At 39.2% G+C, this 18,926-nt stretch overlaps 1 protein-coding gene across 4 annotated transcripts; it reads left to right on the top strand.

Annotated features, from left to right (window-relative positions):
* The first annotated feature begins 8,127 nt into the window (after positions 1-8,127).
* sp3a (sp3a transcription factor) lies at positions 8,128-18,543 on the top strand. Of its 4 annotated transcripts, XM_053627040.1 has the most exons (8): positions 8,128-8,863; positions 9,040-9,248; positions 9,438-9,533; positions 11,037-12,068; positions 12,575-12,797; positions 13,083-13,272; positions 14,120-14,316; positions 16,632-18,543. In XM_053627040.1, exons 2-8 carry the CDS (start codon positions 9,180-9,182, stop codon positions 16,946-16,948), a joined length of 2,124 nt encoding a protein of 707 aa, XP_053483015.1. In that variant the 5' UTR covers positions 8,128-8,863; positions 9,040-9,179; the 3' UTR covers positions 16,949-18,543. The 4 variants fall into 4 exon arrangements, with proteins under 4 accessions (XP_053483015.1, XP_053483019.1, XP_053483018.1 ...); XM_053627044.1 differs by having other exon boundaries at positions 8,128-9,248; positions 13,185-13,272; XM_053627043.1 differs by having other exon boundaries at positions 8,128-9,248; positions 13,182-13,272.
* The last annotated feature ends 383 nt before the right edge of the window (positions 18,544-18,926 follow it).

The raw sequence follows: 18,926 nt of genomic DNA, 5'->3' as shown, positions 1-18,926 counted from the left end.
CAAACGTTGAGACTCTGCCACAGCTGACAGCGGGGACAAAGCAGGCCGCTGCTCTCCTCCCCGCTTAGATAATGCATGTTTTACAGTAGCCCAGATGTCCACACTCAATAAAACATTGGCTAGAAGCAGGCACTGTGTATTTGGGGATGTCTGTATTGACTGGCTGCTGTGTGGGGACGGTGATATGGGGACCTGCTGTTCTCTGATTACAGAATTAAAAGACCAGGCTGACAGAGGGACAGGGAGAATAGTAAGTGTAGAGGGACACTGGTTTCACCAGTGCATGCTGTCTTGGTTATCTTTTTGTAGGAGAAGCATGTTTTGGGAAATCAGACTGGAATTAACCTTTTTATGTTTGTGTGCTCAGGTATATTGAAAAGAGTTTCTGCATTGCTATTTTCATAGAACAACACAGATTCAACACAGACTTGTCCCCGTCTTTTTTTAGAACACGAAAATGATTGAAACTGTTTCTACAATTCCAAAAGTAGTCCTTGTCTGTCCTTAAATCTAATGATAGTCATGTGATTCTGTGATTCTTTGTAGTAAAAACATGGAAAGTAGGAATGCTGAGGATGCTGCAATACCCCTGACTGCCAGGATTTCTTTAAATGCAACTGCAGCTGCAACTGCTAAAATAATAAGAATAAGCACAAAAATAAGAATAATAATAGTAATATACAAAGAACATGTCAAATGTATGCTGCTTAAAATTCCAGCACCCCAATATAAAACGCTACCCCCATCCCAGATCTCCACAAGCATAGGAATATATGACAATTGTTTATACGTGTGTGTGTGTGTGTATATATATATATATATATATATATATATATTACACACACACACACACACACACACACCCTGGCATGCCGAGATTGTGTTCTCGGCAGGAGTTCGAATAGAGAGCCGATCACTCCTCTTCTTATAACACTTCTCTCTAAGACACAACAAATCACTCCTCTCACTCTGACTAGAAATTGAATAAAAATTGTCATCTTTACTCGTATTTACAAGGGAAAAAGTCGGTGTTGATTCTCCCTAGTGTAGTGTTCACTGCTGAAATTGCACTCTAAGGTATTGGAAATGAAATGACTTTTTCAATCCTGCTGCAGTACTTCAGTATGTGATAGGCTGGAAAATATGAATGATAAAATGTGAGAGTTGATAGAATATTTGAAATTGTAGTGATTTGCATGTTTTGATTGTGGGTCATTTTGAGAGATATCTATATTTACTCCCCAGGAAGTCTAGGCGTCCATGCATAGAGAATGTGTCCTTTCATGCCTACCAACTCGCACCACACACGCTATCCGATGATTTCAACAGTCCAGCAAATGTTGTGTATCGTGGAATTAAATGTGAGTAGTGTGTTCACAGCATGGGTGGAGATACAAGTTTAATATTCTCTGGTCAGACTAACTTTATTGTGTGGTTCAAAATGTTTCAGCATATGTGAACATGTAAAAGAAAAAGAACAAGCAAACACTGTGAAAAGGCACAAATGACAAAATGAGGGGCATCACTTATATATACATACCAAACTACATTGTTGATTGTTTATTGGCTAAAAGTAATATTGTGGTTTTCCCTGCAGGAATTTCCTTGGAACTTTATGTTTCTAAAATGATAAATCTGAGAATATTAAAGGCTGATTAGTTGCTGGTTTTAGGGACTCTGTCTTCCCAAATGCTATATATTCGATGGCAGTATCATCAATCAAATGGTGCCACTCGTCCCAGAGACAAACCACAATGGCACAACATCAAGACACAGAAGAAATAAAGTGTTAAACTCATGAAAGTCCAAATTCTGACAGACTTGCATACCCGTGACACACTTGGAAGAATATGTAGACTTTTTCATATTGAAATTTGTGGTGGATGGAAATAAAGATTGGCATTATTGTGTCATTTATTCACCCAGATTCTGTGTGGGCTAATAATGTATAATAGCTGATGATTAATCTTCTATATTCTACTTTCATGATATATGAAATAAAAATCAATAATGGTAACTATGGACAATTTTTCTCTTGGCTATATAATTCTTAGAAAATAATTCAGACATACAGTATATATCTGTATGGATAATTAGAAGTAAAGAATTAAAATCACTTGGTGCTTTAAAAAAAAACAACACATGGATAAAAAAGTACTATGTATATATACAGTACTCACCATTGGTGGTCTCTGTACTTCAATAGCATTCACATTATGGTCTTTTCACTGGCGTGACATTGAGACATATTTTATATTCTGGCCACATCCTTCTCTGCAGTAGCCTTCTGCTTGGAAACCTCCCAGTGAGGCTCAATTTCGCCAGATCTACAGGAATCTGCAGCCAGAGCAGCTATCTCCATGTGGTCCACACCATCACACACCAAGCCCAGCTAGTGCCTCTGTCAATATGTTAATGTGACACTTTTACAGACCACTTACGGTTACTCCGGTCAGTAGACCCCGCTATTTTCACCACGGTTTGAGCATGCAATACCTTTCCACTTCATAAAACACCTGACAATGACTTACCTTCCTGACCAAAACAAAACATGTAGATCGAGGTATCCAATTTTGTACACAAAGGGTTAATGTGGCTACAGGTTTCATTTCAATCAATTGAATGAAGCCCAAGATCAACCTGTGAATCAGGTGTGGCTTCTGTTTGGCCGAAACAGCAACCTGAAGCCACCCAGGCCCTTTGCAGATAAGATTGGACCCTCATGATGTAGATTACTGATAGAAATCCTTTAAATTTGCTGGCTTTGAAACAGTTCGTTATTAGTTTAAGTGTGTGAAATGTTGACTCATCACAGGAACCAATATTATAAGCCCACCACATAAAGCAATCCTTTCTCTTGTCTTTCCTTTACTACCTGCAGGGTGACTCATGTCATTTGCAGCTGGAGTTATTGGGGCTGAATCAGTCAATAACACCAATACAATCCCATGTTCTATGTTTCTACTCTGATTGTCTGATGATTGCAGATGACTTTGGTCAGTTCATCGACTTTAGAATACATGCTCTCACATTCAGAAGCAAGATCAGGGTAATTACGTTTTTGTATTTATCTAAATATATAAGAAGCGCACAGCTGCATTTTGCCTTTCCATTTGAGCATGGGGTCTTTGTGTGGAAGATTGCTGAGCAAAGCTAAGGTGAGCAAGACACAGCTGTGAGGCACTCTAAAGGCTCCGTCTGCCAGCCTGTGTTTACCTGACACTTGGACTGACAGCAGAGTGATTGGAAATATCCACCATTCACTGGTGCGAGCCCCTGAGTGCAGCAAAAGTGCCTTTGTAGTCTTGCTGTAATGGTTCAAGTTTGAATTGAAGGTTGAGGGAAAATGCTGCACTCTGGCCACTCTCAGGGAGGAGCTGACACAGTGGAAATGATGCAGGAACAGTCTCAGAGCTGGAGCGCACTGAACCTTTCTGAGCTGTTATCTCAATGCACTCTTACTAATGTTTTAGCATTTATAGGAGCAACTGCACCTCTGTGGACAAAATCCTACCACACATTTCCCTCTTTTTCTTTCTTTCAGATCCCACACACGCCCACTGAACAATCAGATATAGAAGCTAGATTATATATGTGTGTGGTATAATGTGGGAAAACAACTAAGACCACCGTAAACATTCTGACAAATTACCCTTTCTGCCCTTTATGTCTATTTGTGGGCATATTTTATTTGTTTACATATGTGTTGACTATACTGAACCTACCACCTACTCAGCTCTCCATGATTTACATTTATGGCATTTGGTAGACGCCCTTATCCAGAGAAACTTACATTTTATCTCATTTATACAACTGAAAAGTTGAGGGTTAAGTGCCTTGCTCATGAGCCCAGCAGTGGCAGCTTGGCAGTGCTGGGTATTGAATTCACGACCTTCTGATCAGAAGTCCAAGGAGCTTCTGACTAAGTGCTAATTAAAGAGCTTCTGACTATTTGCCATCAAGTAAAAAGCATTTTTTTTTTTTGCTCTGATAGAATATTTGGCATAGTTATGCTCCACATGGTCTTTCTGCAAAAGAATAAATGAATCTTATATTTACATTTACAGTGTGCAGTAGACGGCATTATCAAGAGCAGCAAACAGAAGTATGTCGTGTAAAAGATAAATTACTATTTTTAAAAAAACTGTTATGAAGAGCTGGTACAACAAAAAATACCTATATTTTATCCATAAAGTTAAAAAGGAAATGAGGGTGCATTCTGAAACTGGTTAATAACACAAGGAAAGGAAAAATAACAAAAGTCAAAAAGTTTTGATATGAATATAGCACAGAGGATATAAAATAGGTTGTAAATTATGGACAGGAGTTATTAGACAATATTCAAATTTCATTCAGAAAAGGAAATGCAAGCTGTGCAAATTGTTATTATTTTGGGTGACACATTATTAATTTTAATTACTTTTGATAATAGCCCTAGGTGTATATTAAAACTTTTGCATTCAAATGACAATTCTAAACAAATTACATCTCCAGCAACAATGAATAAGCCAGTATAAGGAGCTTCCACTCACACTAATTCCACTGTGCTTAAAAGTAGCGGTATGAGTAGGATGATTTGTCTGTCTTTCCAAGTTAACCTTTTAATCAGGTTAATATATTCTCATGATTATCTCATTTGTCCATAAGACTTTTTGCTGGCTCATGTCTGTACTTTTTGGTCTCAAAAATCATTATCTATCGCCAGCATCTGAATCTAAACTGGATACTTTCACTTTCCCTTAGGTAACCTGATGTCATGTGCACTTTTTTTATTTTTTTTTATTCCAGTAACCCAAATAAAGCCAAACAAATTAAATTTCTTGGATTTGTAGAAGAGGTGAGAGAGAGAAACAATATTATATTCATATAGCACATTAGAACCCGATTGTTTATAATGCACTTAGCATTTTCTTACTTAAAATCATATAGAGAACAAAATATTTAAAATACATAAACAACACAGCTGGTCCATTCAATACCTTGTTTACACTCATGATTAAAAGCAGGGCCGGTTCTAGACATTTGGATGCCCTAGGCAAAATTTCTGTTGGAAGCCCTATGCTCCCCTCCTCCACTCCACCTTTCCCTCCCACTATTTGGGATAACGAACAGTTTTGCCTACTCCATACAGTAAAATGAAAAGAAAAAATTACAAGACAATATTACATTGCCATCAAATAATTACAGATGGACACTTCCTGGACACCACTTCAGTAAATGAACATCAGTGCCTTTATCATTTTTTCCTAACTGGCTTTGAACAGGATTTCCCCCTCCCACTGAACCAATGGAGACAATAGTCATAGTATGTATTGCAGTGCATTACCTTAAATATTCACTATATAGCTACACAAATCAACTGCTAGTGGAAGTGAAAGAGACAAACGACTAAGCAGAAAGAATAGTTTGTTTCTTCATAAAATTGTATGCTTATTTTAAAATAAATATAGCCTAACAACAGTATTTTATGATATGACAACTAAAATGAAGTATTATCTTAGAGCAGTAATGCAAACATCAGCAGGATTCAGAAGATATAGCCTACAGACAATTGAGGTGCTTTCTTCGAAACATTAAAAATGTTCTAGTGTGTATGCTCTTTCACTTTGAATACAAACCTCTTTAGTATTTTAGTAGTATTATGTCATTGTACGCACAAATTTAAAGTGTCTGTCAGTCTCGATGCGTCGACGGCTCTTTTCAGTTCAGAATAGACTGCCAAATGAAATTTTTCCAAAAAAAATCTATATCGAAATGACACTGATGGACAGAGCAAGGCCCAGTTAATTTTTAGAATACACTATAATCACTCCAAAATAGACAATGACAACTCACCTGCATCACAAGCTGCTCTTTCTTTGTGTGCGTGTTTAGCCTTTCGCTCAGCAGCCCCTGAAGGAGATGTTCGTTTCTGCGACATCATAAGTCACTTAAAGTCAGTCAGAAAAGTTGCATTTTTGCATTTTGTTCATTGTACCGTATCTCTTCATCTCTTCATACATTCAGAGGCTGGGACTCAATTTGAAACGGTGACATTAATTGGTTTCACTACAAGTGAGTGACAATTCATCTATTTCCAGTGGACAAAGAGCCTAGTCTTTTGCTGCCCGTCTTGATTGGTCAATTAAAAAAAGTTACACATAGGTTCATAGAGGACAAAAATGTCCATGTCCAAAAACTGTTATAAAAATATTATATAATATTTTTTCCACTTTCACTAACGTTTTTTTTTTTTTTTTTTTTTTAACCAGCATCAGTTCTGATCATAATTACCAAACATTCATTCATTTTCTGAATTGTAATCATTCAAATGTTGGTTTGCTTACATAATGCCACAGATGGGTTTTTTAATTAAAAAAAAAGTAATTATTTTCCATATACTAAATGCTAAGCATAATTTTTTTTCTCTTTGATTATTACAATCTTTAATATGTCACTGGTTAACAACAACATTAATTTAGATTAAAAAAAAAAAAAAAGCAACAACAACAAAAATACTACCACTCAGATCCATAAAGGACAAAAATGTCCATGTCAAAAAAATGTCATAGAAATATTATATATTAATATTTTTTTCCACTTTCACTGACTTCGGTCTGTAGATGGTCATCAAGGCACATCAAGACCCTGCTGCCCCCCTCACTGGACCCCCTGCAATTAACGTATCGTCCCAACCGCTTGACAGTTGATCGTCACCACCCTACATGTGGCCCTCACCCACCTGGACGAAAAGAACCCCATGTTTGAATGCTGTTCGTAGACTTCAATTAAGCATTCAACACAATCATTCCTCAGCACCTGATTTGAAAGCTGAATCTGTTGGGCTTTAACACCTCCCTCTGCAACTGGATCCTGGACTTCCTGTCTGGGAGACCTCAGTCAGTCTGGATTGGGAACAGCATCTCCAGCACCATCACACTGAGCACTGGGCCCCCCCAGGGCTGTGTGCTCAGTCTACTGCTGTTCACTCTGCTGACTCATGACTGTGCAGCAACGCACAGCTCCAATCACATCATCATGTTCGCCGATGACACGACCGTGGTGGGTCTCATCCGCAAGAACGACAAGCCAGCATACAGAGAGGAAGTGCAGCGGCTAACGGACTGGTGCAGAGCCAACAACCTGTCTCTGAACGTGAAAAAAAAGATGTGGTTGTTGACTACAGGACAGCACAGAGCAACCACTCTCCACTGAACATTGATGGCTCCTCTGTGGAGATCATCAAGTGCACCAAATTCCTCTGTGTTTACCTGGTGGAGAATCTCACCCGGTCCCTCAACACCAGCTCCACAACTAAGAAAGCCCAGCAGCATCTCTACTTTCTGCAAAGGCTGAAAAAGCCCATCTCCCAACCCCTCATCCTCACGACATTCTACAGAGGAACCGTTCAGAGCATCTTAAGCAGCTGCATCACTGCCTTGTTTGGAAATTGCACCGAAATTATTCCCCCAAGCCATCAGCCTCCTCAATACTCGGAGACTGGACTAACAACACACACACACTCATACTGAACCACTCCCCTTGCAATTTTTGCATGTTTCTGTACTGACTATATGTACCTTTGATGCTACTGTATTAATTTCTTGTCACTATTATACACTTTAACTGGCTGCTACCGCCAAAACTGCTATGCCCATATATGGTATAAACTAATCTCCAGAATACTGTCATAGTATGTTATGTTTATATTCACAGCATTCTTTTGCACTGTGTTATATTTGATACTTCCACACTAGAACTGTGTACTGATCGGTGCTACACTGTCACTTACTTGCCCACTGTCTTGTGTTGTTTGCACACGTTTGCAAGTGCACTTCATGTAGAAATGTGTAGATCTTACTTAGTTCTGTGTCATCTCATGTGGTTAGTGTGTTGGTTTATGTAGCACCATGGTCCTGGAGGAATGTTGTTTAGTTTCACTGTGTACTGTACCAGCTGTATACGGTTGAAATGACAATAAAAGCCACTTGACTTCACCAATGCATCACGCCATTTGGTTGTGGATTATTTTCCTCTTACAGCATGCCCTGGTGTGTTTATTCCTTACATATGTATGCTGTAGCTTCAGTAAACAGAAAAAAAAATCTGTTGAGAAACAGGACATCCCGCAACATCACACTTGTGTTCATCGTTTATTTTGACAGTTTTATTATTTGCACAGGTAATACAAAATGTTTCGTTTGTTTTGTCCCGAATTTAAGCACAAATGCAAAGGTTTTGCTGCACTGGATTTAAAGTTAAAACGTTACCTGCCTAGCTGAGACACATGATAGCTTTTTGTTCTTTATTGTGAACGTTTAGTGTTAAACCTGTACATCTCAACAGACCTACTTGACCATGACCAAACAAAAAGCTGGGCTAGACAACGTTAGCTCGCTACTAATTTAATTATATAATATACACGCTGGGAGGCAATAAATATAATAACGCTTTTGTGAGACCATAAGTCAATTATCCGATCCTAATACTAAAAGAGATGTTGTACAACAGCGTAAAAACAGAAAACAGTAACTTCACTTCATCAGCATCGGTTAACGTTTGCAACGTTTTCTATCCGCGAGACTAGGAACAGGAAGTTGCGCAATTCAAACTGATTGACAGGTCGTACGACCAATCGGAAACCGAAGTCTGAACTAAGGCAGCCAATAGAGGGAGAGAAGAACGGCGGGACATCCTGTTCGTGACGCAAATTTTCACAGTCAACATCGGAAGCTCCACCTTTTGTGTTTCCCGCACCGTCAATCAAAATAGAAAAAAATAGACTCGATTCAGCGATCGCAGCCCGCCTCCGAATAATATAATCATGCTTGGCGTGTAATTAAATCGAGATTTTTTCCTATTAAAGTAATTCAAGTAATGACTGGTATGTAAGACTCAATACGTTTCCATTAGACGCATTCCGCAGCCCTGCCTTAGCTAAGCTAATGCTAATGCTGGCTAAGTGTGTAGGTTTGGTTTGCTAATCTCTTTGCAGTTGTGCTAACTGTTAACATTAGCCAGTTAGCTTAGCCGCTTCTGAATTTTCCGATTTGTGTGCAGATAAGCAGCTCAGTTTGTCGAAGTATTCTTTGTTGTGATCGGAGAGTTGAGCTGGCAGTACGTCCGACTGAGCTGTTTTGCTTCGTGTCCGTGCACCGTGCCTGTGTACAGCGCCCAAACAGCCGGGGAGACAAGAGGAAATGGCTGCCTTAGACGTGGACAGCAGTCAAAGCGAGTTTCTGCAGCAAGATGGTAGCAGAGGAGATCAGGTACTCTTTTCCGTTTCGTCTCTCTCCTTCCTTTGGTAGGGCTTTTTGTTGCCGTAGCTGGACGCATGGTGCTTTTGTGAAGTTCACACGTTTTTAAATTTGTTGTTTAAAAAAAGTGGTACTTCCTGTGTGGCTCCGGACTAACGGCCACCCCCTTTTCTCCTGTTTGAACCCGCCCATTGTGGGTAGGCCAGTCCGCCGTCGCCGCTCGTTCTGCTGGCGGCCACCTGCAGCGAGCTCGGCTCGCCCTCCTCCCGGGGGGAGAACAGGGCTGCCGCTGCCGGGGTAAGTCCCTCACACACCGCCTCCCGACCCCTCATCTGCCCGCCTGCCATCTAACCCCCCATCTGTAACTCAGTCCAGCTGGGGGGGAAAGGCGAAATTCGTCATGATCGGTCTGACCTAAGTGGACTCTGGATCTTAATATTTTGTCTCGCAAAATAACGAAAACAAGCCTCGTAACCATCTTTTACCTAATTCTCATTTTACTTTATTTTGTTTTCAGTTTGGTTTGTAATCAGCTAATCAACCGAGCTGAAGTCGCTCTGTGACTTTTCCAGTGCAATGTTTTGATTACCACAAAATCACCGTGTGAACCAAAAAAAAACAACAACAACAAAACACCATGTTTATTTGTATCAAAATGATTAAAATGTACATATTGTTTATTTAATTCTAAACACTGCATAACATTTGCACCAAAACAAAATCTTGTCCCAGACGCCATCGTTACTTTAACAGTGCTAGCCTGGGAGGCTTCTTTATATAACAACCTAATGTTCACGCTAGCAAGTCGCAGATGACCATTCATTTTCTACATTTCATTGAATACATTTGTCTTGTATGTATTTGATATATATACCTTGTAACGTGACCTTGAGCTTTGGAAAGGTGCTGTATAAATAAAACTTCTTTTCTTCTTCTCCTTCTTTGTCTGTGTGAGACACAGAGCCGTGTTTTCAGCAGTAGCAAGTGATCTAGTCTTAATTCCATGCAAATTAGGTATGACAGGTTAAATTGACAAATTCAAACAACTAGCTTGAATGATTCCTTGAATGAATCCTGTGGTCCGACGTTTCTTCAGTTCTCCACTCAGTTTTAGTTCCTACCTGCAGTTAATTCCCGTTTAGTGTTTGACATGCAAAAGTGGAGGAAGTTCACCTTATCCTATCTTATACAACCTTTCATTAAACATGTATAGAGATGTTGTGAAGAAAAATAAAGCTTGTTGTTGCTTTTGATGAGTTTATATACCTGATATAGTTAGTTTGCTTTGCTAATCTGCCAACCTAGCTAGTACACAGCCTATAATGTAATGCTGAATCCACCTCGTCCGTGAACACGTAACTAACCCCTAAAAAAGCAACCTTGCTCTGGCACTTAGACCTCTACTCTGCGCATTTTGCTTTTTCTCGAACTCAATTAAAGATCTTGTATGGTAGCACTACTTGTATTGTTCTCTGCTAGATATATAGCTTTGCTTGTATTTCCTAATTTGTAAGTCGCTTTGAATAAAAGCAACTGCTAAATGAATAAATGTAAATGAACAGTGCACGTGTACGAGTGACAACAATAGCAGTTGCCAGATGCCCATAAGAGACAAACTATAACTTGGTGCTTGCTAGTGTGAATGTAGGGTCGTTTGATATGTTGATACATTCGCTAAAGAATCTCTAAGTGGTGTCTCTGAAGAATGAATTTGTCAAATTATCTTATGTTTAATGGCATTATCAAGTATGATTTCAGCATGGAGTTTCTCAGGTAACGTATTAATCTTCTTTTTCTCAGGCTGCAGAATCAGGATCAGTGCAGCTAACAAGCTCATCAGAAAGATGGGATGGTGTCAAGGATGACTCAAGCATTGTGCAGCTGCCTGGTGGGGGCATAGTCACCTCCAATGGGCAGTATGTTCTTCCCATTCAGGGCCTTCAGGGCCTCCAGAGCCAGCCCATATTGTTAACATCAGGGACAGACTCCTCCGCCAACGCAGTGCCTAACATCCAGTACCAGGTTATCCCTCAGATCCAGACAAGTGATGGGCAGCTGGGATTCTCTGCTTCAACAGTAGAGGGTGCCTCGCTGGCTCAGGATGCCTCAGGGCACATCCAGATTCTCCCTGATGGCTCTCATGCCATCAGTGTAGCCAGCACCACCACGACTGGCATTCTCAGCAGCAGCCCGAACCTCATGGGCCAGACTGGCCAAGTGCAGCAGATCCAGGGAGTCACTCTGGGAAGCTCAGCCTTTAACAGTCAGGGGCAGGTGGTTGCTAACGTGCCTGTGGGTTTGCCTGGAAATATTACCTTTGTGCCCATTAACAGTGTAGATCTGGACTCACTAGGTCTTTCTGGGGCACAGACGATAGCCACGGGGCTGACCGCTGATGGACAGCTAATCATGACCAATCAGACGGTGGACAACACGGAAGGCTCAGAGAAAGCAGGAGAACAGCTATCACAGCAAACACTAGTGGTCAACAACACTAATGCAGCAGAGATGTTTGTGCCTACCACATCTTCCTCATCATCATCAACTTTGTCCTCGCAGTTGCCTGCTAGCACAATCGATGGTACAGGTGTGCTGACGCAGGGCACGTCTGAGCAGACTGAAGGATTTCTTGCTCAGAGCCAGGTGCAAGTTTCCACAGGGCAGCAGGTGATCCAGCTGCAGCAGGTGCCGCTGCAGAGCAGTGACGGACAGCTGGGCCAGCAACAGGGGCAGCAGGCTCTCCAGAACGTCCAGCTCATCAACCCAGGAACCTTCCTCATTCAGGCACAGACCGTCACACCATCAGGCCAGATACAGTGGCAGACCTTCCAGGTAGGTACTTGGAGTGAGAAATAGTTGAGATATTATTACGGTTGGCATGTCCCCTTAAGTCTGTTACAAGATATTTAGACAAACGAGCCCAACGCATATCAAGTAAACTGTATCATTGCGTTTATTTTTTATAAACTACTGATGGCTAAGAGCCATTCTCTCAAAGTTTACTAAAAAAAATTTCAAGACACCACTGTAGTTTTAGGTGGTATACAAAAAAAGAGCAGTTATACTATGAAAGTAGAAATAGGTGACCAGTAAGATCTTTTAAAAATTTTGTGGCTTTATTATGTACTATGCCAAATTATTTGTTGCCTTTCTTTATTTTTGTCTTTATTAAATATTCTGGTTTAATGTTTAAAAGGAAAATATGGCATTTTGTATTTTCATGCCTCGCTACTGAAAATAGTATCGTTACTTAAAAGTTTATTACAACACGTTCTTACAACATTGTAGCTGCTAACGTTGAAAATTAACTTTATTTTGTCTTTGCACTATTTTTCCAGGTTCAGGGTATTCAGAACCTCCAGAACCTGCAGCTCCAGACAGCCCCAGCCCAACAGATCACGTTAGCCCCAGTGCAGACCCTCTCTATAGGGCAGGGAGGTACACTTAGTACCACTCCTGTTAGCATCAGCTCTGGGCAGATTCCCAACCTGCAGACAGTCACAGTTAATTCAGTGGATCATGGGCTCCAGCTCCAGGCTGATGACACAGACAGCCCTGGAGGTAATGCTATTGCTGCCTCATAAATGTCAAGATGTCTTTATGCAATAGACTTGTCTAAAATTGTTTAAGATGTTTATAACAGGACTGACAGCCCTGTGAGCTTATACAAAGGAATTGTCCTTTGTGGTTGGCTTAAAATTGTGTGTGTGTGTGTGTGTGTGTGTGTGTGTTTTTATTTAACAATGGAATGAAATGTGGACAGCTGAAGTAGACGACCCAATTTGACTTTTCGTGGAATTGCTAGTTCCATAATGGCAGAAAAAAGATTTCTCTTTCTCTGATTAGATATTCGGATAAAGGAGGAGCCAGACTCAGAAGAGTGGTCTCTTGCTGGTGACTCCACTCTGAATACTAATGACCTGTCTCACCTGCGTGTGCGCTTAGTAGAAGACGAGATGGAGGGTCTGGGCCAGGAGGGCAAACGGCTGCGCAGGGTCGCCTGCACCTGCCCCAACTGCAAAGAGGGTGGCGGAAGGTAACACATTCAAACCTATTATCTTTAGACATGGCTGAAGCACTATTGATGCAATAGTGAGTGCATTACATAAAGCCAAATTGTGACATATCATGCGTACAAAATGCTAGTATTGTATGTGTTAGAATTCTGACCATCAAATCTAATATCTCGTGCTAAATACCAGTTCCTTCAGGCGATAATGTACTTACATTTTGCAGTCCATTGTAGGACATATATGTACATTTGAAATGCTCGATTACAATTATACTATTTTCTCCGACCACAGCTACACCCTCCCTACATGCTCTTTGACAGGCCTTTTACTATGTGATAAACCATTGTACCACTGTGAAATGCACCACACTCGTGGTTTTGCATATTGTAATGGGTTGTTCCTCAAAAACATGCAATTACCCTTGCACTAGATGTGCCTTTAACAGTGAATAAGCGATTAAATGCTCAATCATGGATTTGTCTGTTTATTTTGATAGCATGTATCTGTTGATTGTTGATCACCCACTGGTTATAACAATTACAAAAGAAACAAGCAATTTAAAGTCAATTTAATTAAAGTTGTAGCTGTTTAGTCTTGCATTCAGATCCCATCTTGTTCATTTTTTGTTTAATTGCCAGTGAGCTTACCTAGTGAGTTCCAGTGCTGGTGTTCTCGGTTTATAAAGTCCCTGACTGTGACATTGTCGTTTTAGTTTTGTGTGTGTGAACTCGACAAACCTAAGACCAACCTTATGATTTTATGTTAATCTTACTAACACTTTTTATGTATACTGAGTATACTAAATGACCGTGTATAATATGTATATGGCACTTCTTTCTTTAAACATTGTGTGCATGCTTTGTGCTGTAGGGGTGCCAACATGGGGAAGAAGAAGCAGCATGTATGTCATATAGCAGGCTGTGGGAAGGTGTACGGGAAGACATCTCACCTGCGAGCTCACCTGCGCTGGCACTCAGGAGAGAGGCCTTTCGTCTGCAACTGGATGTTCTGCGGCAAGAGATTCACACGCAGCGATGAGCTGCAGCGACATCGGAGAACACATACAGGTACCCATGTCATATCCTCTTCTTTCCTTCTTCCTTACTTTCTTTCTGCAGGCTATACAAATTGTGACCAGATTCTAGGGCTTGTTTGTTATATAGGCCTAACCTGCTGTACAGTGTAGCACAGATAGATATGGTGGTTGCACTGTGGTGGTGTCTGATAACATTATCAACTCAGGACCTTCTACTCATCTTCACCAATGTGCACTAGTAAAATTCATGTAACAGCTTACTGGATCTGCTACTGATCAGTAGGTTCTGAGTTCAAATGCTGGCTCCTTCATCTGCTCAGCTCAGTCGTATATCAATGTAAAGAAAAGCATTTGCCAAATGAATAAATGTAAATGTCTTAATAGATTTATCAGACATTACATTTGTGTACTTTTTCTTTTTGAACAAAAGTTAAACAGCACTAATATCGTTAAATCATGTGGTAAATTTTCCCAGAAATTACATTTAGACATCAAGGCTACTGTATCCTGATCGAGGCTACTGTAATATCGGAATATTTCATTAATTGAGGAGCCATAAAACATTACCCCTAATCTTAGTTATTAGGGGCCATTATTTAAATGTATGCAATAATAATTTTTGATATTTTTAAGAATATAAGAAAAGCCACAGAGCTTATATATCTTATATATAAATCAACTTTATATATATATATATATATATATATATATATATATATATATATATATATATATATATATATATATTAGATATAGATAGATAGATAGATAGATAGATAGATAGATATATTACATACAGTACTGTGCAAAAGTTTTAGGCATCCTATTTTTTTCTTTTTGTACAAAATTTGTTATAGGTTTTTTATTTTATGACTTCTGCTTTATCAAGTCAGTAGAAAAACATTTTAGATTCCCAAACATTAGTTTTCCAGCACAAAATGAATGTTGCAGAAAAATGTTTGTATGTCAGTAAAGAAAGCAGCATATTATGTAAGAGACACTTTTCAGATGAAAAAAACACAATGAAGGCTGCTGGGTTTTTGCTGCAAAAATAAGAAGCCAATGTAACAATCAAAGTCTCCAGAAGAACCGTGGCTGGTTCTGCAACTTACAGCTCATTTCCTTATAAAACTGCACTAATTCTACCAGAGACTTTTTCTGGAAAAAAATTCTTTTTTTATTTAGTCATACCAAATATTGACTTTTTCATTTACTACTGTTTACTGCTCTTTAGGGTATTTTTTTTTGTGTGTGTATATATATGTATGTATATATATATGTATATATAATATATAATATAATATAATATAATATAATATAATATAATAAAATATAATAAAATATAATATAATATGCACACACAGTACTGTGCAATCCACTAATATGGGCACCCTTGGTAAATATGAGCAAAGAAGACTGTGATAAATTTTCTTAGGGTTAGATAATTTACCTAACCTACATCATCACAAGTTGTGTTTGGAAGGGTTTCAAGAAAATAGCCTCTACTCTCATCCAAAAACAAACTCAAGCATCTTCAGTTTGCCAGACACTACTGGAACTTCAAATGGGATCGGGTTCTATGGTCAGATGAAACCAAAATAGAGCTTTTTGGCAATAAAGGCCAGAGGTGGTTTTTGTTTCACACAGAGAGGTAGCCATATGGAAAAGTACCTCATGCCCACGGTTAAATATGGTGCTGGCTCTTTAATCTGTTTTTCTGCCAGAGGACCTGGACATTTTGTTGGGATACATGGCATCATAGACTCTATCAAGTATCAACAGATATTAAATGAAAACCAGACTGCCTCTGCCTGAAAGCTTAAAATGGGCCGTGGTTGGATCTTGCAGCAGGACAATGATCCAAAACATACATCAAAATCAACACAAAAATGGTTTTCTGACCACAAAATCAAGGTCCTGCCATGGTCATCCCAGTCCCCTGACTTGAAACCCATAGAAAATCTGTGGGGTGAACTGAAGAGGAGAGTCTACCAGCATGGACCTCGAAATTTGAAGGATCTGGAGAGATTCTGTATGGAGGAATGGTCTCAGATCCCTTGCCCTGTATCCTCCAACCTCATCAGGCATTATAGGAGAAGACTCAGCTGTTATCTTGACAAAGGGAGGTAGCACAAAGTATTGACTAAAAGGGTGCCAGGAATTGTTGCACACCTATATTTAACAAAGATATATTTTTCTTTTTTTCTCTTAACCACCACCTGAACATGAAGTAATAAAGCTAGACCATGACCCATTCCTGAAGCTCCTATTCAGATATTTTCGGTATATATATTAATAACTGTTTTACAATATTTGTGTAAATTATACCCTTTGCTTCTTTGGCAGGTGAGAAGAAGTTTGTGTGTCCCGAGTGCTCAAAGCGCTTCATGCGAAGTGACCACCTGGCCAAGCACATAAAGACGCATCAGAAGAAGGGCAGCAGCGGCGCAGTGGTGGCAAGCGTGGAGACCTCTGCCTCCTCTGACAGCATCATCACCTCAGGAGCTACCACACTCATCCTCACCAACATCCAGCCAGGTACCGTACAGGGCCTCGCTACCGTTAACGCTACTGTTAACACGTCCAACTCACAGGAGCTGCTCACTACAGCAGAGATCCCGCTTCAGCTAGTCACCGTCGCAGCCAGTGAACCTGCAGAGTGACGTGGACGCACAGGAGCTGTGCAACTAACACAGAGGACTTTCTCAGTTGTCAGGAAAGAAACTGCTTCACAAGGATTCAAGTACACTTTTTATGAAACTGCCAAGGTTATGTTGCTTTGGGTATAGTGTCATTATTATCTTCTCCTGTCTCTTTTCCTGGATATCAGTTTGACCACAAGACTCCTCTCCCTCAAATTTATCCTGCTTTTTATACCCACACAGATTATTCTCATTTACGTAAATATATCCATTTACGTAAATGCACATATATAAAAATATATTTTACAAATATAGAATATCGATTTATGTTTGTCTGCAGTTTTTTTATGGCAAGAATGGAACAGAAGAAAAGCGTCGAAAGTGGTTTCCATAAAAAAAAAAAAAAAACACTGAAATGCCTTATTTTGTATCATACTCATGTTGTGTACAAAGGTAGAGTTGCTGACGAGCTTTAAAGCAACTGTTATGACATGGATTTGTTTGAATGGGAGTAACCTTTATAAAGGAAGCCAGGTCTGGTCAATGGGAGTGATGTTAATCTAATGTTGTGGCTAGTGTAGGGTATGTTGTGGCGTTAGTTGGCCGCATTATAAGGGAGGATGTTCAGGGTAGAACATTAGAATGAAGTGTGCCACTCTGGTGCTGGGCGTTATGAAGTTCTTCATGTCCAAATGTGTCTTTAATGTACGTGTTTCTGATGCTTTTCTCTGAAAACATGCATATATATATATAATTTTTTTTCAACGTGGTCCTTTTATTTTATTTAGTCCAATCAAGGCTCTGCGAAGCTTTTTCTCTTTAAACTGAAGCGTTGTGAAGAAACTTATAAAAATGAAAAACAATCAGTGTAATTAAAAACCTTTTTTTTCTTCTTCTTCAACCTCTTACAGTTGATCAGATGTTATGCATTTGTTAAGTCTTTTTGAGCAACACAATATTTATATGAGGCTTTGCATAGTAAATTGGTTTTGTGGTGTCTACATCTCTTCAACGAGCTTTTTTTATTATTATTATTTTTTTTTTTTTAATATGTATAATAATTCCAGTATGTCATTTTTCTAAGACTGAACTATCTAAAGTGAATCATTATCAGAATCATTGGATATGTAATGGGCAGATTTGTGGTCTAGAAATTGGTGACATGTCAGTGTCGCATAAAGAGGATGTGATTCTTCTGGACGTGCCTGGAGTTTTATCTCTCTGGGTTGTGCGTGTGTAGAGCTGTACCACCTGGTGATCCTTTAGGAATAAGGAGTGCTCGATTACAGGGGTGCTGTGCTGCCAGTGTTAAAGCTGTTTGGACCAAATTCAATCAAATCACTTTTAAACTGCTCAAGAGACAATGACTGATACTTCAAACCACAATGTAACGACAAGAAATATCCAGTTTATTTTTAGGCCAGCCAGTTCTGTACAAGAAACACAGAATTTCAACCTGTATCGAGATTTCTAGCTGCATGATGGATCTGATGGGTTCTGCAGTAATTTGATTGACTTTGTTCTGATCTGCCATAGCCATTTTTAGGAGGAGGCTGGGGTACTCCTGATTTGAGACCCTGCTCAAAGAGGAAAAATGTCCATTTCATGTGCAAATACACTTGTTTATTTTATTTATATATATATATATATATATATATATATATATATATATATATATATATATATATATATATATATATATATATGTATGTATGTATGTATATGTATATGTATGTGTATATATATATATATATATATATATATATATATATATATATATATATATAAATATAATATATACTCACAGTTTGATAATGAACTTTTTTATGAAGAGAGCATAACTCTTTTATATATTTCACAGGTTGCTGAAGGACATATTTTTTGCCCTCAGTATGCAGTTTGTTCTTCAAGCGATGGTGTAGGAATATTTCCCTCTTTATCTCCAGGATTGTTTTGCACTTTCATATGATGGATTATTCCACATAATCCAGACATGAAT

This window comes from Ictalurus furcatus, chromosome 6 (assembly GCF_023375685.1).
Source record: "Ictalurus furcatus strain D&B chromosome 6, Billie_1.0, whole genome shotgun sequence".
Taxonomy (NCBI): domain Eukaryota; kingdom Metazoa; phylum Chordata; class Actinopteri; order Siluriformes; family Ictaluridae; genus Ictalurus; species Ictalurus furcatus.
This window is presented reverse-complemented; position numbering and strand designations above follow the sequence as displayed.